The 27,643-nt window shown below is 42.2% G+C and overlaps 1 protein-coding gene across 2 annotated transcripts in view; it reads right to left on the bottom strand.

The window, feature by feature from the left end:
* LOC139378780 (ankyrin repeat and BTB/POZ domain-containing protein 3-A-like) overlaps positions 1 to 27,643 on the bottom strand; it is a 219,250-nt gene that overhangs the window by 1,454 nt on the left and 190,153 nt on the right. For both annotated transcript variants that reach the window (XM_071121275.1, XM_071121276.1), the window contains 7 exons: positions 14,217 to 14,443; positions 13,414 to 13,592; positions 11,141 to 11,243; positions 10,529 to 10,631; positions 10,004 to 10,085; positions 9,689 to 9,757; positions 8,427 to 8,540 (listed from right to left, as the gene is read on the bottom strand). In XM_071121275.1, coding sequence (XP_070977376.1) covers positions 8,427 to 8,540; positions 9,689 to 9,757; positions 10,004 to 10,085; positions 10,529 to 10,631; positions 11,141 to 11,243; positions 13,414 to 13,592; positions 14,217 to 14,443 — 877 coding nt within the window. The remainder of the gene's footprint in view (positions 1 to 8,426; positions 8,541 to 9,688; positions 9,758 to 10,003; positions 10,086 to 10,528; positions 10,632 to 11,140; positions 11,244 to 13,413; positions 13,593 to 14,216; positions 14,444 to 27,643) is intronic.

Raw genomic sequence — 27,643 nt, 5'->3', positions numbered from 1 at the left:
TGACGTATTTGTAGGCATATCATTGGAAGATTGACCCTAAGAGACTACATTTACCAGGTGGTCGCTTGTCCTCGGTTGCAATTATTGCGTAATCTCCAGCTGCAAGTACTTTTCCGTTTGCTACTGAGGAGAAACCCAACTGCCACGAAGGATTTATCATCGAATAGATATGTGAAAAACACCTTGAGGATGATTCTAAACAACATTTGCCATGTTTCTGTCGATATTATGGAGTTAATTTGGAAAAAAGTTTGGCGTTGTAGTGAATGAATTTTCTTTTTTTTTTCTTAGCCAAAAGTGATGAACAAAACGGAGCGATTTCTCCTACACAAATAATATTTTTGGAAAAAATGAACATTTGCTATCTAACTGAGAGTCTCCTCATTGAAAACATCCGAAGTTCTTCAAAGGTAAATTATTTTATTTGAATGCTTTTCTTGTTTTTGTGAAAATGTTGCCTGCTGAATGCTAAGCTTAATGCTATGCTAGGCTATCAATACTCTTACACAAATGCTTGTGTAGCTTTGGTTCTAAAGCATATTTTGAAAATCTGAGATGACAGTGTTGTTAACAAAAGGCTAAGCTTGTGTTTCAATATATTTTTTACGGAGCATTCGGCGTGATTCGCCCCTGTAAACAATCGTTTACATAGTCATGGTGGGTGTCAGTGCATTCCTATGGATGTTTGCAACACAGTCAAACAACGTTGTTTTTTTTGCGGGGAGAATTGACCGAAGTGAGCTGATTTGAAGACAACGATAAATGACTATCTGACGCACCAATAATTTTAGCGAAGCTTCATTGATTGACTATAGTTATGCCCAATGACCACTGATCTTCTTGAAATCTAGCTGGGTAGATAGCCAATGAGCTGAGTTAAACGCCAGTATGTAATGGTTTTGGGTTGGACCACAATTCCTTGGTTGTAATCGCACGCGCAGGGAACTCCATTTTCGCTTTGACGATCAGAGGAGTTGCTGTAAAGGCTTTTTACGTGCAGCTGTATTTCGGAAAGTTGTAGTTTCAACGATTTCATTGAAGATATCCTGGCGAATACTTCATGTAAAGCGAAGTTAAACTCTAAAGTAAAAGTGAAAGTGAGACAGATTTTTTGTTTGAGGAATCTTGGAGTGTTATCATTCGAACGAACTGAGGAGCTGTTTCTGCAAGGACAGGATTGGACCACAGTTCCTGGATTGGACCACGTACTTCTGGACGGGTAAGTGCTAATGCCGTTTTATGAAATATACAAATATATACAGTGCCTTGCGAAAGTATTCGGCCCCCTTGAACTTTGCGACCTTTTGCCACATTTCAGGCTTCAAACATAAAGATATAAAACTTTATTTTTTTGTGAAGAATCAACAACAAGTGATCATGAAGTGGAACGACATTTATTGGATATTTCAAACTTTTTTAACAAATCAAAAACTGAAAAATTGGCCGTGCAAAATTATTCAGCCCCCTTAAGTTAATACTTTGTAGCGCCACCTTTTGCTGCGATTACAGCTGTAAGTCGCTTGGGGTATGTCTCTATCAGTTTTGCACATCGAGAGACTGACATTTTTTCCCATTCCTCCTTGCAAAACAGCTCGAGCTCAGTGAGGTTGGATGGAGAGCATTTGTGAACAGCAGTTTTCAGTTCTTTCCACAGATTCTCGATTGGATTCAGGTCTGGACTTTGACTTGGCCATTCTAACACCTGGATATGTTTATTTTTGAACCATTCCATTGTAGATTTTGCTTTATGTTTTGGATCATTGTCTTGTTGGAAGACAAATCTCCGTCCCAGTCTCAGGTCTTTTGCAGACTCCATCAGGTTTTCTTCCAGAATGGTCCTGTCTTTGGCTCCATTCATCTTCCCATCAATTTTAACCATCTTCCCTGTCCCTGCTGAAGAAAAGCAGACCCAAACCATGATGCTGCCACCACCATGTTTGACAGTGGGGATGGTGTGTTGCTTTTACGCCAAACATAACGTTTTGCATTGTTGCCAAAAAGTTAAATTTTGGTTTCATCTGACCAGAGCACCTTCTTCCACGTTTGGTGTGTCTCCCAGGTGGCTTGTGGCAAACTTTAACCGACACTTTTATGGATATCTTAAAGAATTGGCTTTCTTCTTGCCACTCTTCCATAAAGGCCAGATTTGTGCAATATACGACTGATTGTTGTCCTATGGACAGAGTCTCCCACCTCAGCTGTAGATCTCTGCAGTTCATCCAGAGTGATCATGGGCCTCTTGGCTGCATCTCTGATCAGTCTTCTCCTTGAAAGTTTAAAGGGACGGCCAGGTCTTGGTAGATTTGCAGTGGTCTGATACTCCTTCCATTTCAATATTATCGCTTGCACAGTGCTCCTTGGGATGTTTAAAGCTTGGGAAATCTTTTTGTATCCAAATCCGGCTTTAAACTTCTTCACAACAGTATCTCGGACCTGCCTGGTGTGTTCCTTGTTCTTCATGATGCTCTCTGCACTTTTAACGGACCTCTGAGACTATCACAGTGCAGGTGCATTTATACGGAGACTTGATTACACACAGGTGGATTGTATTTATCATCATTAGTCATTTAGGTCAACATTGGATCATTCAGAGATCCTCACTGAACTTCTGGAGAAAGTTTGCTGCACTGAAAGTAAAAGGGGCTGAATAGTTTTGCACGCCCAATTTTTCAGTTTTTGATTTGTTAAAAAAGTTTGAAATATCCAATAAATGTCGTTCCACTTCATGATTGTGTCCCACTTGTTGTTGATTCTTCACAAAAAAAATAAAGTTTTATATCTTTATGTTTGAAGCCTGAAATGTGGCAAAAGGTCGCAAAGTTCAAGGGGGCCGAATACTTTCGCAAGGCACTGTACATGTGAAAGATGATACTACAACAATAAAAAACAGAAAACGTATGCTCTTTTTCTCTTTTCTTCTACCAGATCTACTGTGTTATATTCTCCTACATTCAATTAACATTTCCACAAACTTCAGAATGTTTCCATTCAAATGATACCAAGAATATGCATATCCTTGCCTCTGGGGCTGAGCTACAAGCAGTTAGATTTGGGTATGTCTTCAGGCGGAAATTGAGAACAAAGGGTTGCAGCCATAACAGGTTAACTTCTTATGCGCAGGTGGGACACGACCGTCCGGGAAATTGCAGAGCGCCAAATTCAAAATACAGAAATAGTCAAATTAAACATTCATAAAAATAGAAGTGTTATACAGCGGTTTAAAACCTCTTAGAGCTCCCCCCCTACTTTGTGCATTTTCCGCTTGAAGACATACCCAAATCTAACAGCCTGTAGCTCAGGCACAAAACCAAGGATATGCATATTCTTGGTACCATTTGAAAGAAAACACTCTGAAGTTTGTGGAAATGTGAATTGAATGTAGGAGAATATAACACAATAGATCTGGTTTAGATAAAACAATGAAAAAAACAATACGTTTTTTATTTTTATTTTTGTATCATCTTTAAAATGAACAAGATAAAACAAACATTCAGATAGGATGATGGGGGCAATTTCAGTGCAAAATATGAGAGGGCAACAGTACTTGTGAAAAGTTTCAGAATGATAACCAAAATGAGTGTGCTACATGACATTTATCATGAAGTCACCCAGGTCTCCCACACAAGTAGCCCAAATGTTCCCCAAGTGGCCAAATTGGTGAAGGTATACATTTTGAAACAAATAACTATATACAAAATAACAAAATGGTATTCTAACAACCACTCCCCCCAAAAATTGAGAAAAATAAATGAAAAAATAAATAAATGGGAAAAAAATTATTATTGATTAAATAAAATATATAAATATATACATTCACAAAATAACATGGGTAACTATTTACACACTTTCAATATTTGTAAGACCCTCAGTCCTCTATCAAATCAAATCTATTTATATAGCCCCAGCCTAAAACCCCAAACAGCAAGTAATGCAGGTGTAGAAGCACGGTGGCTAGGAAAAACTCCCTAGAAAGGCAAAAAACCTAGGAAGAAACCTAGAGAGGAACCAGGCTATGAGGGGTGGCCAGTCCTCTTCTGGCTGTGCCGGGTGGAGATCACAGTGGTTGTAGAGGGTGCAACAGGACAGCACCTCAAGAGTAAAAATGAACAGTTTAGGGCTCCAAAGGAGAACAGTTGAAACTGGAACAGCGGCAAGGCCAGGTGGACTGGGGACAGCAAGTAGTCATCATGCCAGGTAGTCCCGACGCATGGTCCTAGAGCTCAGGTCCTCCTCCGAGAGAAAGAGAGAATTAGAGAGAGCATACTTAAATTCACACATGACACCGGATAAGACTCCCATTAGGAGTCAGTGTCACTGTGAAAGAAAATGTTCAGTTAGAATAGTTTCACATATGAGCCCTCTATCAACAGGTATAATAAACAGATATATATAGAGAGAGAGTACAGAGAACATAAGGCTGAATACATTATTATGACCTGCTAGATCTACTGTCTCTTTTATATTATGACATTTCAGCTCGATCTACTGTCTCTATTATATTATGACAGACCAGCTAGATCTACTGTCTTTATTATATTACAACAGACCAGCTGTATCTACTGTCTCCATTTCACTTTGGCCATTGTTGTGTGGGCCTGCCCTCCCCTCAACAGCCTCAAATAGGCTATTTCATGTGGGTTGGGGTGGGGCGGCAGACACACGCATCTCACATTTCATGACATTACATGTTTATATATTGCTTCTAAAATTTACAAGAAATCACAAATGATATGTTATTAATTTCAAACAAGGGCATTAACATGATAAGAACCTACCAGTCCAAAACGATGTCCTCTCCCGTTCAAAAAATATTCCTCTACAATCGCTAAATGAATTGTCCTACAACAATCTCTGCCTCACCTTCCCAATCAATTTATTCTAAAATTGTGTGTACATCTGTATATCTAGACTTAGATTTAGCTTTCCCTGACTTAGTCGCCATAATGATTGATATATATAAACAGCTGAATCGCGTTTACCAAACAATGCAATGCGTAATATGTGTTTCTCCTTCCGGTATGAAACTTCAATAGCGAATGACTCACTTTACGCTGGAGCTTACTACATGAGTTCGTCTTGCAACACAAAAACATGGCCTATTGCCGTTTAGCTCAGCTCATTGGCTATCTACCCAGCTAGATTTCAAGACGATCAGTGATCATTGGGTTAAAAGACAGTCAATCAACGAAACAGCAGGCAATTCATTGGTGCACAATGATGTCATGACTTGTTGTCTTCAAATCAGTCAATACGTCCCGCGAAATGGCCCATCAGGTTTGATTGTGTTACAAACAAACCAGTTGATTGCAGTGAAACCAAACATGACTGGAAAAGTCACGTTCTGTGTGGGTTATTTACCTGGAATGTGTCGTCGAAAATGGAATGACACGTAATTCACGACGCAAGCAGTTCACAAAATGGAGAGGGCCAGTGGTGTAAAATAACCCGTGCTGGTTGTCATGACTATCCTGTGAGGATCCAAAGGATCAGGTTACAATGTATCAGCTCTACAGCGCTCTCCCTCTCTCCCGCAGAGGGGAAGAGGGATGGATGTGGGGGTTTAATGACACCTCACTCGATTGTAAACCATAGGCAGCAGACGACTCACTTTGGGGCCTAGTTGCATGTCTATGTGCCTTATAAAGAGGTCCAAGAACTTCAACATCAAACAATGGACACCGGGACAATATTTTTCATCCTCCGAATGTTGGTAATGATGAGAGATGGAATGTGGAAGATTAATGTCTATTTTGTGATGTCACTAAAAGTTAAATGAAGACATTATAACAAAAACATTGTACCTTGAAGGGCTTTCACAATGTGTATACATTTGTTGCAGCAGTGTGTAGGAGGGAAATGCAGAGATGTGTCAAGTGTGCAGGAGGGCATGGGACAAAGGAATGTGTAGTATTGGTGTAAAAACTGTGTCTCAATTGTGGGGGTGTCCATGTTGCTGGGGATCAGAAGTGTCCGGTATGAGAGAGATTGAGATTGCCAGGGTCAGAGTAGAACAGAAGGTGTCATATGCTGAGTCAGTGAAGAGAGTATAGGGTGATGGTTCAAGGGTGAGTAGGAGGAGTAGTAGGCCTTGGTTCAAGGGTGAGTAGGAGGAGTAGTAGGCCTTGGATAATACAGAGTGATACGAAATTGTGTTTCAGTAATGTTGGCTTCTTAGCATTCATTGCCATGGTTATCAACTGTCCTGCAGAAATGGAATGTAAAATTACAGAAAATATACACTGCTCAAAAAAAATAAAGGGAACACTTAAACAACACAATGTAACTCCAAGTCAATCACACTTCTTTGAAATCAAACTGTCCACTTAGGAAGCAACACTGATTGACAATACATTTCACATGCTGTTGTGCAAATGGAATAGACAACAGGTGGAAATTATAGGCATTTAGCAAGACACCCCCCAAAAAAGGAGTGGTTCTGCAGGTGGTGACCACAGACCACTTCTCAGTTCCTATGCTTCCTGGCTGATGTTTTGGTCACTTTTGAATGCTGGCGGTGCTTTCACTCTAGTGGTAGCATGAGACGGAGTCTACAACCCACACAAGTGGCAGGGTAGCCTAGTGGTTAGAGCATTGGACTAGTAACTGAAAGGTTGCAAGTTCAAATCCCCGAGCTGACAAGGTGCAAAATCTGTCATTCTGCCCCTGAACAGGCAGTTAACCCACTGTTCCTAGGCCGTCATTGAAAATAAGAATTTGTTCTTAACTGACTTGCCTAGTAAAATAAAGGTAAAAAAAAGTTTTGGTTTGTTGTATCCGCCTCCATGCATAGTGTCCAGAGCATGGAGGCGCTACCAGGAGACAGGCCAGTACATCAGGAGACTTGGAGGAGGCCGTAGGAGGGCAACAACCCAGCAGCAGGACCGTTACCTCCACCTCCGCCTTTGTGGCAGGAGGAGCACCCTGCAAAATGACCTCCAGCAGGCCACAAATGTTTATGTGTCTGCTCAAACGGTCAGAAACAGACTCCATGAGGGTGGTATGAGGGCCCGACGTCCACAGGTGAGGGTTGTGCTTACAGCCCAACACCGTGCAGGATGTTTGGCATTTGCCAGAGAACACCAAGATTGGCAAATTTGCCACTGGCGCCCTGTGCTCTTCACAGATGAAAGCAGGTTCACACTGAGCACATGTGACAGATGTGACAGAGTCTGGAGACGCCGTGGAGAACATTCTGATGCCTGCAACATCCTCCAGCATGACCGGTTTGGCGGTGGGTCAGTCAGTCATGGTGTGGGGTGGCATTTCATGTGCTCGCCAGAGGTAGCCTGACTGCCATTAGGTACCGAGATGAGATCCTCCGACCTCTTGTGAGACCATATGCTGGTGCGGTTGGCCCTGGGTTCCTCCTAATGCAAGACAATGTTAGACCTCATGTGGCTGGAGTGTGTGAGCAGTTCCTGCAATAGGAAGGCATTGATGCTATGGACAGGCCCGCCCGTTCCCCAGACCTGAATCCAATTGAGCACATCTGGGACATCATGTCTCGCTCCATCCACCAACGCCACGTTGCACCACAGAATGTCCAGGAGTTGGTGGATGCTTTAGTCCAGGTCTGGGAGGAGATCCCTCAGGAGACCATCCGCCACCTCATCAGGAGCATGCCCAGGCGTTGTAAGGAGGTCATACAGGCACGTGGAGGCCACACACACTACTGAGCCTACATTTGACTTGTTTTAAGGACATTAAATCAAAGTTGGATCAGTCTGTAGTGTGGTTTTCCACTTTAATTTTGAGTGTGACTCCAAATCCAGACCTCCATGGGTTGATAAATTTGATTTCCATTGATATTTTTTGTGTGATTTTGTTGTCAGCACCTTCAACTATGTAAAGAAAAGTATTTAATAAGAATATTTAATTCATTCACATCTAGGATGTGTTATTTTAGTGTTCCCTTTATTTTTTGAGCAGTGTACTTTGTAGTGGCAGCTGCAGAGAAGTACTTGGGTGTACAAGGTTTTAGCTAGAACCCTCTGCAAAGGGTTTTACATTGCACCAAAAAGGGGTCCCCTAAGGGGACAAACCGAAGAACCCTTTAGGTTCAACTTAGCACCTTTTATTCTTCCACAGCTTCATGTGTTACAAATGTACAATTTTAAAATGTGCAATGGAGCAAAATATTCTGTCTTCTCCTTTTGAAACTGGTTGAATGGCAATTTTTATCCTGTAGGCACCTGACACTTATCACAGGTCAGATTAAAGAATCACTTGCCTCCAACCACATTAATTTGGACATTTATGACTTTAATGACTTATGACTCAATTTAAATTAAAAAATGTTTCCCTTGGTCCTGTGCAGTTTTTAAACAAACTAATACACCTGTGAACACCAAATGTTTTTTCAATTTCAACTCATTTTAGAAAACATTTTGAACGGTATACGTTGGCTTGTTCCCATTTCCTCTCACCTTAGCGTGTTTGTAGATGTCTACACAGGTTTCCACGGCAATGTTCTTGGAGCAGATAATCTCACAGTGTCGTTGAAGGGCCTCTAGTTGAAAGAATTTTGCTGCAGACAGAAGCTGTGGAAGAGAGGGAAAAGAGAGCAGAAACACACACAGTGAGAAGTTGGTTGGACTTTCTGGGTAATGACATGAAAAAAATGTTTGATGGGGTTGAGGTCAGAGTTCTGTGCAGGCCAGTCAAGTTCTTCCACACCGATCTCAAAAAACATTTTTGTAATGAACCTCGCTTTGTGCACAGGGCGTTGCCATGCTGAAACAGGGAAGGGCCATCCCCAAACTGTTGTTACAATGTTTGAAGGACAGAATCGTATATAATGCCATTGTATTTCCCTTCACTGGAACTATGGGGCCTAGCCAGAACAATGAAAAACCATCCCATGCTATTATTCCTCCTCCACCAAACTTTACAGTTGGCACTATGCATTAGGGCAGGTAGCGTTCTCCTTGCATCCGGCAAATCCAAAATTACACCACTCCAGCCGACGCTTGGCATTGCGCATGATGATCTTAGGCTTGTATGTGGCTGCTCGCCCATGGAAACCCATTTCATGAAGCTCCCGACTAACAGTTGCGTCCAGAGATAGTTTGGAACTCTGTAATGAGTGTTGCAACCGAGGACAGATGATTTTTACACACTACACACTTCAGTCTCGTTCTGTGAGCTTGTGTGGCCTACTACTATGCGGCTGAGCCGTTGTTGCTCCTAGACGTTTCCACTTTAAAATAACCGCACATACAGTTGACCGGTGCAGCTCTAGCAGGGCAGTATTTTTTACAAAAATACTTGTTGGAAAGGTGCATCCTATGACGGTGCCACGTTGAAAGTCACAGAGATCTTCAGTAAGGCCATTTTACTGCTAATGTTTGTCTATGGAGAATGAATGACTGTGTGCTCGATTTTATACACCTGTCAGCAACTGGTGTGGCTGAAATAGCTGAATCCACTAATTTTATTGGGTGTCCGCATACTTTTGTATATATAGTGTATTTTATTTAAGTGTCATTCACAAAATCGGTAATACAAAACACAAAACAAAATGTAATTTTGCAATTTACACGCATAGATAATAATCATGGCACAGTATGTACAGTATGTATGATTTGCAAACCTGCTCTGTCAGTGTAATTGTTTGAGAATTATTGTGTGACAAGTACGGCTGCATTGTCATTGAAATAAAATATATATTAAAAAAAGTAATTCTTACCTCCATAATCTCAGTATTCATGATGTGCAAGGACTCAGTGCCTCCACAATACAGGTACTGCATGACCAACTGTAAAAGAGGAATGTTGTTATGACTCAAGCCTCTCAACACATTAGGAACAGCCTAACTGAATTACTGGTACTGGTAGAGCAATACTTATATACAGTATGTCACCCTATAGCATTTCAAAAATATAGAAAGCTCCAGAGTTTTAAATTCGTTTTTCCTGTGGTGCGAATCCCAGTTGAACTATGAACACATTACTATTAACCCATTTACTGCAACCTAGTTACAGTAGTACATACAGTAGGCTACCTGGAATATGTTGTACTTGACATGACTGATCTCAATGTAGGTGTTCTCTGCTGCTGGTCTGTTTTGGAGCAGGGATTTAAACCTGTATGAAATAATTAAAGAAAGGTGGGGAAGACAAGTTGTCAGAAAACAAAAGGAGCATGTCGTAGTCTGCATTAGTGACATGAGACCAGTGCTGTACTGGTAAACACCTTCTTCTATTTTGCATGAGCATCTTTTGCAGAAAAATGCATTGAAAGTATAGGGAGCGTTACTTTATTCACCGCCAACAACGATCAGCGTTTACCCACCAATTTTTGCATATGACATGTCTTTGTCACTCTTATGAACATATATAACCTAACATGCACGTGAAATAATTGATTTATAACCACCTCTGAAAAAACATTGTTAGAAAAAATAGTTTGGGGGCATTCTAATTGTTCAAGCATTATTTTTCTCATTTATTTTAATAAAAATGTTTTATTGTTCAATTCCAACATACAAGTATTTCACAGATTATCATGTTCAAGCATTTTTCATCACCTGGCTGAAGCAGTAAATAACAGGACTTTATGTGCATAGAAGGGTTTTTCTTCCACCAGAAATGTTACATCAGACATCTCCTTGTTGTTGAGGAAGTGGGGGTCTGAAAGAAGTGAAGGATAATTACAACATTTGTCCACTTTTAACACTGTGTTATATTTATCTCTATAGTTGTAATTACAAAATTACATTGTAGCAAATGCTGACTTTTATTAACAACGCTGAACATATTAGATCAAGGTCAAGTAACTAGAACACACCAGCCCATCGATAATTCAAAATCTATATGCACTCTCGATGGTGCTAGAGACACAAACACAAATGTGTGGAATACAACTTGAACTGCCAACGTACAGTATAGCAGAACAATCATTTTCAAGCTCTAGTTTTCAAGCTTCCATTTCATTCTACACTGTTAATGATGAATGAAGACAAATTATTATTGCAATTTCTATAGGGCCACTCCTCCATCCCATCACATTTAAGCACATTTTAGAGGCACCACAAACACAAAGAGGGAGGCAAGTAACGGCTGCTTCCGCTGCCTTTCTGAACATGCATGGCGTGGGTGCAAACCGTTTCCACTCAGGAGCAACACCTTCCTTTGCTCACCAAGTCTCGAGGTCTGCTTCCTCCTGATCTCAGTGAGTTTGGGGATAGGGAAGGGCCCATAGCACTGGGAGAAAATCACAGACAGCTGGCTGATCACCTCATTCTGCAGGCCAGGCAAAGAGGGAGATGAGAAGACATAAATGGACATGGGAAATGTTTGGAAAAAGGGCAGTTATGTACTGCTGTAAGAAGAGTTATTAAAACCTGTTGCAACTCTAGGGGCAGTATTTTCATTTTTGGAAAAAAAACGTTCCTGTTTTAAATGGGATATTTTGTCAAGATGCTAGAATATGCATATAATTGACAGCTTTGGATAGAAAACTCTAACGTTTCCAAAACTGTAAAGATATTGTCTGTGAGTATAACAGAACTGATGTTGCAGGCGAAAGCCTGAGAAAAATCCAATCCGGAAGTGCCCCAGGTTTTGAAAGCGCTGCGTTCCAATGAGTCCCTATTCAGCTGTGAATATGCCATCAACGAGCTTACGCTTTTTACGTATTCCCCAAGGTGTCTACAGCATTGTGACGTAGTTTTACGCATTGCTGTTGAAGAATAGCCGTAGGCGGCCACATTGCGTAAGTGGTCACATGGTTGCTCCGAGAGAGATTCTTGTGTAAAATACAGAGGTAGCCATTACTCCAATCGGTCCTACTGAAAAACTAATTGTCCCGACGGATATATTATCGAATAGATATTAGAAAAACAACTTGAGGATTGATTATAAAAAACGTTTGCCATGTTTCTGTCGATATCGCAGTTTTCGTGACTGCAATTTCCGGTCGATTTCTCAGCCAAACGTGAAGAACAAACGGAGCTATTTCGCCTACAAAAATAATATTTAGGGAAAAAATGAACTTTGGCTGTCTACCTGGGAGTCTCGTGAGTGAAAACATCTGAAGTTCATCAAAGGTAAACAATTTAATTTGATTGCTTTTCTGATTTTCGTGACAAGGTTACCTGCTGCATAAGGCATAATGCTATGCTAGGCTATCGATAAATTTACACAAATGCTTGTCTAGCTTTGGCTGTAAAGCATATTTTGAAAATCTGAGATGACAGGGTGATTAACAAAAGGCTAAGCTGTGTCTCAATATATTTCATTTGTGATATTCATGAATAGGAATATTTTCTAGGGATATTTATGTCCGTTGCGTTATGCTAATTAGGTTCAGGCGTTATGCCGTTGCGTTATGCTAATTAGTCTACGCTCCAGCATGCGGGTTTGGGAGTCACAAGAAGTTTTAAATAGAAGGCCATAGCGGTGAATGTTTTGCAATTCATGCATGAATATAATGATACAGATTGAAGAACATATCAAAGCTGCTACATACAATACCAGTCAAATGTTTGGACACACCTAATCACTCAAGGGTTTTTCTTTATTTTTACTATATTCGACATTGTAGAATAATAGTGAAGATATCAAAATTATGAAATAACACACATGGAATCATGTAGTAACCAAAAAAGTGCTAAACAAATCAAAACACATTTTATATTTGACATTCTTCAAAGTAGCTAACCTTTGCCTTGATGACAGCATTGCACACTCTTGGCATTCTCTCAACCAGCTTCACCTGGAATGCTTTTCCAACAGTCTTGAAGGAGTTCCCACATATGCTGAGCACTTGTTGGCTGCTTTTCCTTCACTCTACGGTCCAACTCATCCCAAACCATCTCAATTGGACTGTCGTTTCTCTTTGCTTATTTGAGCAGTTCTTGACAAAATATGGACTTGGTATTCTTACAATGTAGAAAATAGTAAAAAGAAAGAAAAACCCTTGAATGAGTTGGTGTGTCCAAACTTTTGACTGGTAATGTACATTGGGAAAAAATATATCATACGAAGATGCAAATTAATAAGAAAAGTCAGAAAGTAAATGATTGAGACAGACTTGCAACAGGACAATATTGGAATTTGTACTGTAAAAAAGCAACTGATGGGTAAGAAAAACAAGAAATGTTAATAGAAACATGTGCCATGAAAGGAGGTAGGACCCTAAGTTTTTCCTGGCCACGTGACCTACAGGAAAAAGTCAGACTGCACAGAACTAGTGACTGGAATTTTTCCTGGTCACATGGACACAAAACGGAAACATTTTTTATAAAACATTTTGGAAACTAAAAATGAAAAAATTGTTTCTTATTGGAAAAGTCCACATAGTCCTTCCCTGTTTCAGTCTGTTTTCTTCTGTTTGGTCCCTAATGAACATGACCACGGTGGACAGGGAATTCCAGAGCCTTAAATTGGGGAGGACACACAATCACATCACCTTGCTGGCATGGAGGATCTGGAACATAAGTGGCAGGCCATGGGTGATGAGCTCCGCAGTGTACTCTTCCTCCTGGATGCAGCTGAAGTCCTTGAGCAGACCCTGGATCAGTGGGCGCCGGTGCTGCAGGAAACAGGTGCGCAGAGACTCCAGCCAAGTGTGCAGGGTCCAGGGGACACCTGGGAAGACCAGCAGCAATCAATAAATAACACAAAAGTAAATACTGTAGCTGCTAGCTACTACACCAGCAGGAAAAGCAATTAGATCAAAAATGGCTAAAGCACTGACCATGCCTGCCTCACTCTATAATGGTGATGGATGAGCTTAAAGTGCAGCTGTTGCTGTCTGTGGTGTATATGGAGTGGTGGGCAGTTTTTCCATTGGCCCTCAGTTGTGGATATCTATGGTGGTCTTGTACAGTCCATGGACTCACCTAATCAGTGAATGTCTACTATATTGTATGATGGCAGTGCATTAGCATTATTTTGATAGGTGATGATTGCCGCGCGCAGCATAAACACAGCTCCCAGCAGTTGAAACCGGCACACGTATAATTACAACCAATTAGCAAGTCGGAAATGTCAGAGTTATCTAGTTCCGACTAGCACTTGGATGCGGTATCAGACCTGGGTCAAATCCATACATCAAATACTTTCAAATACTTGATGTACACCTGATTAAGCTGCATTTTTGGGACTGTTCCATTCGCTCCATTTTACCAAAACAAGTCTAGTGCACTTTAAGTTTTTTAAAGTGTTTGACATATAGTGTTTGGCGCGGGGTGAGTGCATGTTAACTCTGACCTAAACTGCGGATGTCTATGGTGATGTCCACATGGCCGTGCTCAGTGCTATGGTACATGGCCTCTCTCAGGGCCCTCAGTTTGGCCTTTCCTGTTCGTTGGAGGGTCCCGACGGCCTGGGGAGGTTTCTTCTCCCCGGGCACCGAGCTCTTGGCCAGGATCTCCTCCAGGGAGAGGACGTCATCCTTTTCTTTCTCTCCATGAGACAGAAGCTTCCGGAATACATTTCTAAAAGGGGGAGGTTTGTAATGTTGGATTTATATTATAACTCACACACCTATCATTCTACCAGATGCAAGGAGAAAAACGGTAAGCTGAGTAGAAAAGAAACCCCAACACACGGGTGATCTTTAAAACCTCTTCGGGCTAGGGGGCAGTATTTTCACGTCCAGATGAAAAGCATGCCCAAAGTAAACTGCCTGCTACTCAGGCCCAGAAGCTAGGATATACATATAATTAGATTTAGATAGAAAACACTAAAGTTTGTAAAACCGTTAAAATAATGTCTGTGAGTATAACACAACTTATATGGCAGGCGAAAACCTGAGAAAATCCATCCAGGATAAAAACATTTTAGGTAACTGTGGTTTCCATGCGTTTTCTATGGGAACCTAGATTTCTGCGGCAATTGGTTGTAGTTCCTATTGCTTCCACTAGATGTCAACCGTCTTTAGACATTTGTTGATGTTTTTCTTTAGAGAAAAGAAGAAGTACGGTTGTTCAGAACGAGGGTCTAGCCTGGTGTCCTTTTTTTGTTTGGTGCGCGCGACCTGAAGCTCGCTACACTTTAATTTTAGCGACAATTGAACACAGTTTATTCCGTCTTAAATTTGATTGATTATTTACATTTAAAAATACCTAAAGTTGGATTAGAAACGTTTTTGAAATAAGTTTACAGGTATGTATTAGATTATTTGTAGTCATGGTGGTCGAGTTGGAACCGGTGTTTTTCTGAATCAAGCGCGCCAAATTAATTGACATTTTGGGAATATAACTATAGAATTTATTGAACAAAAGGACTGTTGGTGATGTTTATGAATGTCATGTGTTTGTTTTGTGGGGTGCAGGGTAGCCTAGTGGTTAGAGCGTTGGACTAGTAACCGGAAGGTTGCGAGTTCAAACCCCCGAGCTGACAAGGTACAAATCTGTCGTTCTGCCCCTGAACAGGCAGTTAACCCACTGTTCCCAGGCCGTCATTGAAAATAAGAATTTGTTCTTAACTGACTTGCCTGGCTAAATAAAGGTAAAATAAAAAAAAATAAAAAAAATAAAAATCCTCAGATAATCGCATGGTTTGCTTTCGCCATAAAGCCTTTCTGAAATCTGACACGTTGCCTGGATTAACAACAAGTGTAGCTTTAATTTGATGTATTGCATGTGTGATTGTATGAAAGTTTAATATTTCGAATTTAAAAAACAATGAATTTTGCGCTCTGCAATTTCACTGGATGTTGTCGAAATGTTCCGCTAGCGGAACCCCAAGCCGTAACAGGTTTTAATGCTCCACAGATTTAATGGATCTTTTCTCCAATGTTTCAGTCCCAATATAACTTCATCAGGAACACTCCAGTGTGTTGGAGTTTCTTTTCTAGGCCGAGGATTCGTGACGATATCTAACCTCCCGTTCCGCCCCTGTCCCGCCCTTTTCTCACCCTCCAGAACACCAGAGCTAAACAACAATCACATTCTGCATGTGTTAGCTGTCAAACTCAAACATAATGCAAACACAGGTCAAGTGATCATTACAGTATAACCCAGCTACCTGGGACATGGACATTTCAACATTCTCTTCATATTGGGTCACAAATTATATACTGCAGACTTAATGAGAATTTGTACCGCTATGATCAACAACATTGGAAAAACACCCTACAATTAGTTACAATCCTGTTTTAAAGGTATGGCCGGTATGTATGGCTTGTACACTCTTAGAAAAAAGGGTTCCAAAATGATTATTTGCAAAGGGATGGAGTTCTACCAAGAATAGTTTTCATCTGAAAAAACACTTTTGGAATTAAGGGATATTTGCCTATAGTTTGGAAGGCAAGAAGGATTCTTTGTAAGGCAAGAAAGGTTCTAACATAGAACCCTTCTAAAGCCGGGTGAACACTACACAAAATATCGCTGAGCCTCTCTTAGTAAATTACTGTCTTTCCTGTAATTTTTTGTCTTGCCAACATAGTGGTGCGCACACTAAATGATCTGTCACAGACTGGGTGTCACATACTACAAGATTCTTCACTTGGTCCCGAGGATTCTCGATACCATGCTATAGCACGAAAACAAAACAGGAGTTTGTCACGAGCCAGACAGTGGCAAAACAAATATGGAGTTTGACAGTGAAGAGCAGCTGGCCAGAAAAATAAGACATTTGGGTGAGGCCATGGTTGGTGAGACGAGGACAGTTTGGGTTGTATGTTCTGCAGAGAGAGTTGGAGGAAAGTAATGCCCAATCAGCACAGCTAGCTAGGGTACTAATTGATGTTTTTCATACAGTGCATGTAGTATGTCCTAATATCACTTACATAACCAATGAAGGGTTGTTATTGTTTTGTTGTTGTTATGGCTGTAGCACCAATACAAATTCATAAGAATTATTGTTGCATGTAAATAGAATGATCTGATTCAGGATATTTAGCTCTAATAGGGCTACATTGTGCTCTGCCTTCACCTATAGGCTCCGCCCCCGATAATAGATGCATGATAGGACAGGGTTCAGGGAGCTGCAGCGGATGACCTCAGACACATTTGATTTCCTGCTGGGGATGGTGAGACTCATCAGAATGCAGGACTCCAAGATGAGACAATTTTTTGGCAATGGGTGTGTAGGCCTATATCATAACAATTTTACATGATTGTTTTGTTTTCTAAATGTTTGTCTTTTTCATGAAGAATCCCACAGATTCCAGTATAGGATTGTGTGCACTGTGTCCAAGATTTTTATGGAGACCTGTGAAGCCCTCCATCGGGTCATGAAGGAAGAATTCCTGAAGGTAGGCCTTGGTCACCACACAGGACTGTAGACATGAAGCTGTATTTTAAATCCCACAACACAAACATCTGTTTTTCATTTAATTAACAAACTATAGTTTTGGCAAGTCGGTTGTGCATGACAAGTAATTTTTCCAACAATTGTTTACAGACAGATTATTTCACTTAAAATTCACTGTATCCCAATTCCAGTGCGTTAGAAGTTTACATACACTAAGTTGACTGTGCCTTTAAATAGCTTGGAAAATTCCAGAAAATAATGTCATGGCTTTAGAAGCTTCTGATGGGCTAATTGACATCATTTGAGTAAATTGGAGGTGTGCCTGTGGATGTATTTCAAGGCCTACCTTCAAACTCGGTGCCTCTTTGCTTGACATCATGGGAAAATCAAAAGAAATCCGCCAAGACCTCAGAAAGAAATTGTGGACTTCCACAAGTCTGGTTCATCCTTGGGAGCAATTTCCAAATGCCTGAAGGTACCATGTTCATCTGTTCAAAAAATAGTACACAAGTATAAACACCATGGGACCACGCAGCAGTCACACCGCTCAGGAAGGAGACGCGTTCTGTCTTCTAGAGATTAATTTACTTTGGTGTGAAGTGTGCAAATCAATCCCAGAACAACAGCAAAGGACCTTGTGAAGATGCTGGAGGAAACAGGTACAAACGTATCTATATCCACAGTAAAACGAGTCCTATATCGACATAACCTGAAAGGCCGCTCATGAAGGAAGAAGCCACTGCTCCAAAACCACCATAAAAAAGACAGACTACGGTTTGCAACTGCACATGGGGACAAAGATCGTAAAAGTGAAAATAGTAAAAATAGTAAAATAAATAACAATAAAAATAACAATAATGAGGCTATATACAGGGGGTACTGGTACCAAGTCAATGTACAGGTTAGTCAAGTTATTTTTTATATGTTGGTAGGGGTAAAGTATCTATGTATAGATAAATTAGCAGCAGTGTAAAAACAAAGACAGGTGTGACAAAGGGAGGGGGGTGTGTGTCAATTCAAATAGTCCAGTTGGCCATTTGAATAATTCAGCAGTCCTTTTGGTCCTAGACTTGATGCTCCTGTAACGCTTGCCATGTGGTAGCAGAGAGAACAGTCTATGACTTGGGTGACTGGAGTCTGACAATTTTTTGGTTCTTCCTCTGACACCGCCTAGTCTATAGGTCATGGATGGTAGGAAGCTTGGCAACAGTGATGTACTGGGCCATATGCACTACCCTTTTGTAGCGCCTTTTGGCAGATGCCGAGCAGTTGCCAAACCAGGCTGTGATGCAACCGGTCAGTATGCTCTCAATAGTGCAGCTGTATGACTTTTTGCCTGTTCGGCCCTCCTTTCCCTGTAGTCCACAATCAGCTCCTTTGTCTTGCTCACATTGAGGGAGAGGTTGTTGTCCTGGCACCACACTGCCAAGTATTTGACCTCCTCCCTATAGGCTGTCTCATCGTTGTCGGTGATCAGGCCTACTACTGTTGTGTCGTCAGCAAACTTAATGATGGTGTTGGAGTCTTGCCTGGCCATGCAGTCATGTATGTACATGGAGAACAGGAAGGGACTAAGCATGCACCCCTGAGGGGCACCTGTGTTGAGGATCAGCGTGGCAGATGTGTTGTTTTCTACCCTTACCACCTGGGGGCTGCCCATCAGGAAGTCCATGATCCAGTTGCAAAGGGAGGTCTTTAGTCCCAAGGTCCTTAGCTTAGTGATGAGCTTTGTGGGCACAATAGTGTTGACCACTGAGGTGTAGTCAATGAACACAGGAAAAATAAAAAAAATAAAAAAAATTGCTAAAATAATTATTACATTGTTGATTGATTGACTATGGCTTTTCAAATCACCCAGTATTGCTATCTGTAGTGTTAGTTCTAGGCAAATGTTGCAATTCTTCAGCCATTCCTGGACCTGTGGGGTTAATGCGGTAATCGGGGGGAAGCTGTAACATATAACAAACCTTGTTCACTCTCCTCAGGACTTTAAATGGCCCCACAAACCGCAGACCCAGCTTCCGTCAGGGCAGGCGGAGGGGCAGGTTTCGGGTCGAGAGCCAGACCCGATCCCCCGGTGTGAACACCACACTGCGGTGGCGGTCTGCATTCTCTTTTTGACACGGTGAACACAGACACGGACAGCTTCCCATGTCTCCTCTATGCGTCTGAACCAGTCGTCCACCGCAGGAGCCTCGGTCTGACTCTGATGCCAAGGCGCCAGAACCGGCTGGTACCCCAGTATGCACTGGAAGGGAGAGAGGTTAGTGGAGGAGTGGCTAAGCGAGTTCTGTGCCATCTTGGCCCAGGGCACGAACGCTGCCCACTCCCCCGGCCGGTCCTGGCAATAGGACAGCAGAAACCTGCCCACATCCTGGTTTACTCTCCACCTGCCCATTACTCTCGGGGTGAAACCCTGAAGTAAGGCTGACCGAGACCCCCAGACGTTCCTTGAACGCCTTCCAGACCCTAGACGTGAACTGGGAACCTCGATCAGACACTATATCCTCAGGCACCCCGTAGTGCCGGAAGACGTGCCTAAACAAAGCCTCCGCAGTCTGTAGGGCCGTAGGGAGACCGGGCAGAGGGAGGAGACGACAGGACTTAGAGAAATGATCCACAACGACTAGGATCGCGGTGTTACCCTGTGAAGGTGGAAGATCAGTCAGAAAATCCACTGACAGGTGCGACCAAGGCCGCTGTGGAATGGGTAAGGGGTGTAGCTTACCTCTGAGCAGGTGCCTAGGAGACTTACACTGGGCGCACACCGAACAGGAGGACACATAAACCCTCACGTCATTAGCCAAGGTAGGCCACCAGTACCTCCCGCTCAAACAGCGCACTGTCCGACCGATCCCAGGATGATCAGAGAAGGGTGATGTGTGGGCCCAATAGATAAACCGGTCACGAACAGCAGACAGGACGTACAGACGCCAGCGGGACACTGGAGGGGAGCGGGCTCTGCACGTAACACCTGCTCAATGTCCGTGTCCAGCTCTCACACTACCGGCGCCACCAGGCACAAGGAGGGGAGTATGGGAGTGGGCTCCATGGGGCACTCCTCTGTGTCATACAGTCGGGACAATGCGTCTGACTTCACATTCTGGAAGCCTGGTCTGTAGGAAATGGTAAACACAAAATGGGTCAAAAACATGGCCCACCTTGCCTGCCGAGGGTTCAGTCTCCTCGCTGCTCGGAGGCTTCCTGCAACACTAACTCAAAAAAGTTCTGGGACACTGTAAAGTCCATGGAGAATAAGAACACCTCCTCCCAGCTGCCCACTGCACTGAAGATAGGAAACACTGTCACCACTGATAAATCCACCATAATTGAGAATTTCAATAAGCATTTTTCTACGGCTGGCCATGCTTTCCACCTGGCTACTCCTACCCCGGTCAACAGCACTGCACCCCCCACAGCATCTCGCCCAAGCCTTCCCCATTTCTCCTTCTCCCAAATCCAGTCAGCTGATGTTCTGAAAGAGCTGCAAAATCTGAACCCCTACAAATCAGCCGGGCTAGACGATCTGGACCCTTTCTTTCTAAAATGATCTGCCGAAATTGTTGCCACCCCTATTACTAGCCTGTTCAACCTCTCTGAGATTCCCAAAGATTGGAAAGCAGCTGCGGTCATCCCCCTCTTCAAAGGGGGACACACTCTTGACCCAAACTGCTACACACCTATATCTATCCTACCATGCCTTTCTAAGGTCTTCAAAAGCCAAGTCAACAAACAGATTACCGACGATTTCGAATCTCACCATACTTTCTCTGCTATGCAATCTGGTTTCAGAGCTGGTCATGGGTGCACCTCAGCCACACTCAAGGTCCTAAACGATATCTTAACCGCCATCGATAAGAAACATTACTGTGCAGCCGTATTCATTGATCTGGCCAAGGCTTTCGACTCTGTCAATCACCACATCCTCATCGGCAGACTCAACAGCCTTGGTTTCTCAAATGATTGCCTCGCCTGGTTCACCAACTACTTCTCTGATAGAGTTCAGTGTGTCAAATCGGAGGGTCTGCTGTCCGGACCTCTGGCAGTCTCTATGGGGGTGCCACAGGGTTCAATTCTTGGACCGACTCTCTTCTCTGTATACATCAATGAGGTCGCTCTTGCTGCTGGTGAGTCTCTGATCCACCTCTACGCAGACGACACCATTCTGTATACTTCTGGCCCTTCTTTGGACACTGTGTTAACAACCCTCCAGGCAAGCTTCTATGCCATACAACTCTCCTTCCGTGGCCTCCAATTGCTCTTAAATACAAGTAGAACTAAATGCATGCTCTTCAACCGATCGCTACCTGCACCTGCCCTCCTGTCCAAAAATCACTACTCTGGACAGCTCTGACTTAGAATACGTGGACAACTACAAATACTTAGGTGTCTGGTTAGACTGTAAACTCTCCTTCCAGACCCATATCAAACATCTCCAATCCAAAGTTAAATCTAGAATTGGCTTCCTATTTCGCAACAAAGCATCCTTCACTCATGCTGCCAAACATACCCTTGTAAAACTGACCATCGTACCAATCCTCTACTTCGGCGATGTCATTTACAAAATAGCCTCCGATACCCTACTCAACAAATTGGATGCAGTCTATCACAGTGCAATCTGTTTTGTCACCAAAGCCCCATATACTACCGACCATTGCGACCTGTACGCTCTCGTTGGCTGGCCCTCGCTTCATACTCATCGCCAAACCCACTGGCTCCATGTCATCTACAAGACCCTGCTAGGCCCCCCCCTTATCCCAGCTCGCTGATCACCATAGCATCTCCCACCTGTAGCACACTCTCCAGCAGGTATATCTCTCTAGTCACCCCCAAAACCAATTCTTTCTTTGGCCGCCTCTCCTTCCAGTTCTCTGCTGCCAATGACTGGAACGAACTACAAAAATCTCTGAAACTGGAAACGCTTATCTCCCTCACTAGCTTTAAGAACCAACTGTCAGAGCAGCTCACAGATTACTGCACCTGTACATAGCCCACCTATAATTTAGCCCAAACAACTACCTCTTTCCCTACTGTATTTATTTTATTTACAGTGCCATGCGAAAGTATTCGGCCCCCTTGAACTTTGCGACCTTTTGCCACATTTCAGGCTTCAAACATAAAGATATAAAACTGTATTTTTTGTGAAGAATCAACAACAAGTGGGACACAATCATGAAGTGGAACGACATTTGTTGGATATTTCAAACTTTTTTAACAAATCAAAAACTGAAAAATTGGCTGTGCAAAATTATTCAGCCCCCTTAAGTTAATACTTTGTTGCGCCACCTTTTGCTGCGATTACAGCTGTAAGTCGCTTGGGGTATGTCTCTATCAGTTTTGCACATCGAGAGACTGACATTTTTTCCCATTCCTCCTTGCAAAACAGCTCGAGCTCAGTGAGGTTGGATGGAGAGCATTTGTGAACAGCAGTTTTCAGTTCTTTCCACAGATTCTCGATTGGATTCAGGTCTGGACATTGACTTGGCCATTCTAACACCTGGATATGTTTATTTTTGAACCATTTCATTGTAGATTTTGCTTTATGTTTTGGATCATTGTCTTGTTGGAAGACAAATCTCCGTCCAAGTCTCAGGTCTTTTGCAGACTCCATCAGGTTTTCTTCCAGAATGGTCCTGTATTTGGCTCCATCCATCTTCCCATCAATTGTAAACATCTTCCCTGTCCCTGCTGAAGAAAAGCAGGCCCAAACCATGATGCTGCCACCACCATGTTTGACAGTGGGGATGGTGTGTTCAGTGTGATGAGCTGTGTTGCTTTTACGCCAAACATAACGTTTTGCATTGTTGGCAAAAAGTTCAATTTTGGTTTTATCTGACCAGAGCACCTTCTTCCACATGTTTGGTGTGTCTCCCAGGTGGCTTGTGGCAAACTTTAAACGACACTTTTTATGGATATCTTTAAGAAATGGCTTTCTTCTTGCCACTCTTCCATAAAGGCCAGATTTGTGCAATATACGACTGATTGTTGTCCTATGGACAGAGTCTCCCACCTCAGCTGTAGATCTCTGCAGTTCATCCAGAGTGATCATGGGCCTCTTGGCTGCATCTCTGATCAGTCTTCTCCTTGTATGAGCTGAAAGTTTAGAGGGACGGCCAGGTCTTGGTAGATTTCCAGTGGTCTGATACTCCTTCCATTTCAATATTATCGCTTGCACAGTGCTCCTTGGGATGTTTAAAGCTTGGGAAATCTTTTTGTATCCAAATCCGGCTTTAAACTTCTTCACAACAGTATCTCAGACCTGCCTGGTGTGTTCCTTGTTCTTCATGATGCTCTCTGCGCTTTTAACGGACCTCTGAGACTATCACAGTGCAGGTGCATTTATACGGAGACGTGATTACACACAGGTGGATTGTATTTATCATCATTAGTCATTTAGGTCTGGATCATTCAGAGATCCTCACTGAACTTCTGGAGAGAGTTTGCTGCACTGAAAGTAAAGGGGCTGAATAATTTTGCACGCCCAATTTTTCAGTTTTTGATTTGTTAAAAACGTTTGAAATATCCAATAAATGTCGTTCCACTTCATGATTGTGTCCCACTTGTTGTTGATTCTTCACAAAAAAATACAGTTTTATATCTTTATGTTTGAAGCCTGAAATGTGGCAAAAGGTCGCGAAGTTCAAGGGGGCCGAATACTTTCGCAAGGCACTGTACCAATGTGCGAACAATAACGGTTGCCACAAAACACGGGTGAAACAGCACCTGGAAAAACAGACGGAAACATACCGACCTTAACAATAAACAATCACACACAAAGACATGGGGGAAACAGAGGGTTAAATACATGACCATTAATTGGGAAATGAAAACCAGGTGTGTGGGAAACAAAGACAAAACCAATGGAAAATGAAAAGTGGATCTGCAATGGCTAGAAGACCGGCGAAGTCGACCGCCGAGCACCGCCCGAACAAGGAGAGGAACAGACTTCGGCGGAAGTCGTGACAGGGTGGCTATTTGATGAATCTCAAATATACAATATACTTTGATTTGTTTAACACTTTTTTGGTTACTACATGACTACATGCTATGTGTTATTTCATGGGTTGACGTCTTCACTATTATTCAACAATGTAGAAAATAGTAAAAATAAAGAAAAACCCTTGAATGAGTAGGTATTCAAAAAAATGTGACTGGTAGCGAATGTAGTTTTTTATTTCCTTTTTATTTAACCTTTAGTTAACCAGCAAGTCAGCCTACCAAAAATCAAAAGGCTTCCTGCGGTGACGAGGGCATAAAAATATGGGACAAAATACACATCACAAAAGGAGAGACAACACAACTCTACATGAAGAGAGACAACATAGCATGGCAGCAACACATGACAACAACATGGTAGCAACAAAACATGGCAGCAGCACAAAACAGGGTACACAAATTTTTGGGCACAGACAACAGCACAAAGGGCAAGAAGGTAGAGACAACAATACACACGTAAAGCAGCCACAACTGTCAGTAAAGTGTGCATAATTGAGTCTTTAAATGAGGAGATTGAGATAAAACTGTCCAGTTTGAGTGTTTGTTGCAGCTCGTTCCAGTCGCTAGCTGCAGCAAACTGAAAAGAGGAGCGACCCAGGGATGTGTGTGCTTTGGGGACCTTTAACAGAATGTGACTGGCAGAACGGGTGTTGTATGTGGAGGATGAGGGCTGCAGTAGATATCTCAGATAGGGCGGAGTGAGGCCTAACAGGGTTTTATAAATAAGCATCAACCAGTGGGTCTTGCGACGGGTAAACAGAGATGACCAGTTTACAGAGGAGTACAGAGAGCAGTGGTGTCCTATACGGAGCATTGGTGGCAAATCTGATGACCGAATGGTAAAGAACATTTAGAACCCCCTTACCTGCCGATCTATAAATTGCATCTCCGTAATCTATCATGGGTAGGATGGTCATCTGAATTAGTGTTAGTTTGGCAGCTGGGGTCAAAGAGGAGCGACTACGATAGAGGAAACCAAGGCTAGATTTAACTTTAGCCTGCAGCTTTGATTTATGCTGAGAGAAGGACAGTGTACCGTCTAACCATACTTCCAAGCTCTTAACCCTCAGAGGTAGCAATCACACCTGTGGGGAGAGGGGCATTCTTCTTACCAAACCACATGACCTTTGTTTTGGAGGTGTTCAGAACAAGGTTAAGGGCATAGAAAGCTTGTTGGATCCTAACAAAGCTTTGTTGCAGAGCATTTGTGTACTCAATAGTACACCACAAGCGTATACTCATGAGCTATACGAGATAGAAAAGACGGAATCATATTAGAGGACTACTGAAGTTATACTATTTCAGTGTAGATAAGGAAAGGGCTGGTTAAAATAAAAACATAACAGCCAGACAAGCCAGTGTATGAATCAAATGGATTTACATATGAATGGAGTGGAAATTAGTTAACTTTGTGATCTGTAAGGTAAATAACTGTGTCAAGCAGATTACACAATATCTTTACCATTTCCGAGACATGGATTTCATGTTGTAATGTTAACCAGGGATGGCTCCTGGCAATCTGTGTGAAACGTTAACTAACTAACTACTATCTGTGAATTAATGTTTTCCCTCTACAGTATGTGGTTAGTTTTCAGAATAAGAGAATTAGGTGTAAATGAGGCATTGCTTGTTAAACAAGTGGATTCAGGGATCAAGTGTAGCTGGAGCTGGGCCTGGCTTAAACTGGATGCCACTATGGTGAAAGGAACACCACGCACTTTCCCCCCTTTCTCACCTTTTCAATACAGTGGATAAAAAGGGGTATGCCAGGTGTGCTCTCTGCCAGAAAAGAGATCAAGTATCTCCAACAAAGGGTATCATGCTCTGTTGGTACATTGTAGAACAGATGTCCACAGGCAGAAAGTATACTATGTAACAATATGTAGTGTAGCCCAAAGATATTGCCTTTGTTGTGTTGAACTTGACAGTAACACTGGTGTGTGTGTGAGGGGGGATTATTACATTTATTTACTCGGTGAACGTTATTTTTGCACACATGTAGCCTTTTGCACTTGATTAATGTCTACTATAGTGGCCACTATACTTGAATCGAGCAAAAAATAGAATTGCTGTTTGTTTTATTCTATTTCTACTTTAAGATGTTTTTCCCAGGTGGAATATTTAGATGTGTGTGGTCACAAGTGTTCTATTATAAAGGCTTTCATGACTAACTGCAATATTGTTGTATTGTTTTTTCTCAAGACTTGAGTGTCATTTGCAGTAAAGTCTAGGCAACAAATAACATTGGGCTGCTTTCTTTGTCTATTTTTTAGCTGTGAGTTAGTTTCACATTAACCACTTTTTATTTTACACACAGAGACTTGTCATGTACATTAGATCATATTCTTTGCTGTGTAATTAGTTAAAAACCTGCAGCAGGGATTTTTTGCATGTTTCAGTGCAAAAAAAAATTTGGGGGGCCCTCACCAGTTTGCATCCCTGGTTAACAAGGTAGATCGAAGTAATGTTTTCATTTTAGCTAAACAAAACTTTTTTGTTGCGGAAAATCAGCCTTGTTCGCATAGCGATGATGAAAAAAAAGTTATTTAGGCTATAATGATCTGCAAAGTTTGAATCATTAGGTCATCACACTGTTAATATAGCAACAGACGCTAAGAGTTTATCAAATCCCATTGTGATGCAGAGGGGGGGACACTTTGGCCTGGGGGACAATATTTGGCATGATAGGCCCGACCCCAAGTTTTGGAACCACTGAACTAACCTCTCTATCTCCTCTGCTTCCTCCTGCACGCATTGTAGGTTGCCTCAGCCTCACCACTGAGTGCCACATCACTGTCTATCTCAGAAGCCTACCCTCTGTAAAGCAAAGTTATTATGAGAACTTAGTAGCCTCTTTTTTTGCTCCTCCTAAGGTAGGCTCCGTTTAATGTTAGCTTCTTATATCATCCGTCTAGCTGGCTAATACTAGCCAGAGCCTTTCAACAGCTGACTGACATCCTATCCATAAGCGACTACTTACCAGTTGTTGCAATGTTTCTCGCAAACACACTGTCAGAAGAGTAACTACTTGCCTACTTGAGCCGTCTCTGAGCTGGGATAGTTTGTTTCACGTCTCACCTGCCTCGCCTGTGCCGCGAGAGAGCGGACTTAGCCATTTGAGGCAGTGGTGAATATGCTACTAGAATTCAGTCAGATCAAGAATATAAGCATTCTGAGCTTTGATTAATGCTGGGAGCAATGCTTAGATGATGACCCGTATTAGATTTTTTTTATTGTGAAATATATACCGTATATATTTTTTTCATTACACAAAATTACGTTATGTAGTTATGTTCCTGCTTGTGATTTGTGAGTGGTTAGTGGTTTGATGACATATTATTTTGTGAAAGGCAGGACAATGGGTTCACATTGGATCTGCATTTGATGTATGGGATAATAATGATGACTGTGAGTTTATATTTAGAATTACGATTGGCAAA

This window comes from Oncorhynchus clarkii, chromosome 21 (genome assembly GCF_045791955.1).
Source record: "Oncorhynchus clarkii lewisi isolate Uvic-CL-2024 chromosome 21, UVic_Ocla_1.0, whole genome shotgun sequence".
NCBI classification, from domain to species: domain Eukaryota; kingdom Metazoa; phylum Chordata; class Actinopteri; order Salmoniformes; family Salmonidae; genus Oncorhynchus; species Oncorhynchus clarkii.
Note: the sequence above shows the minus strand (reverse complement) of the source record. Positions and strands in the feature narration are given on the sequence as shown.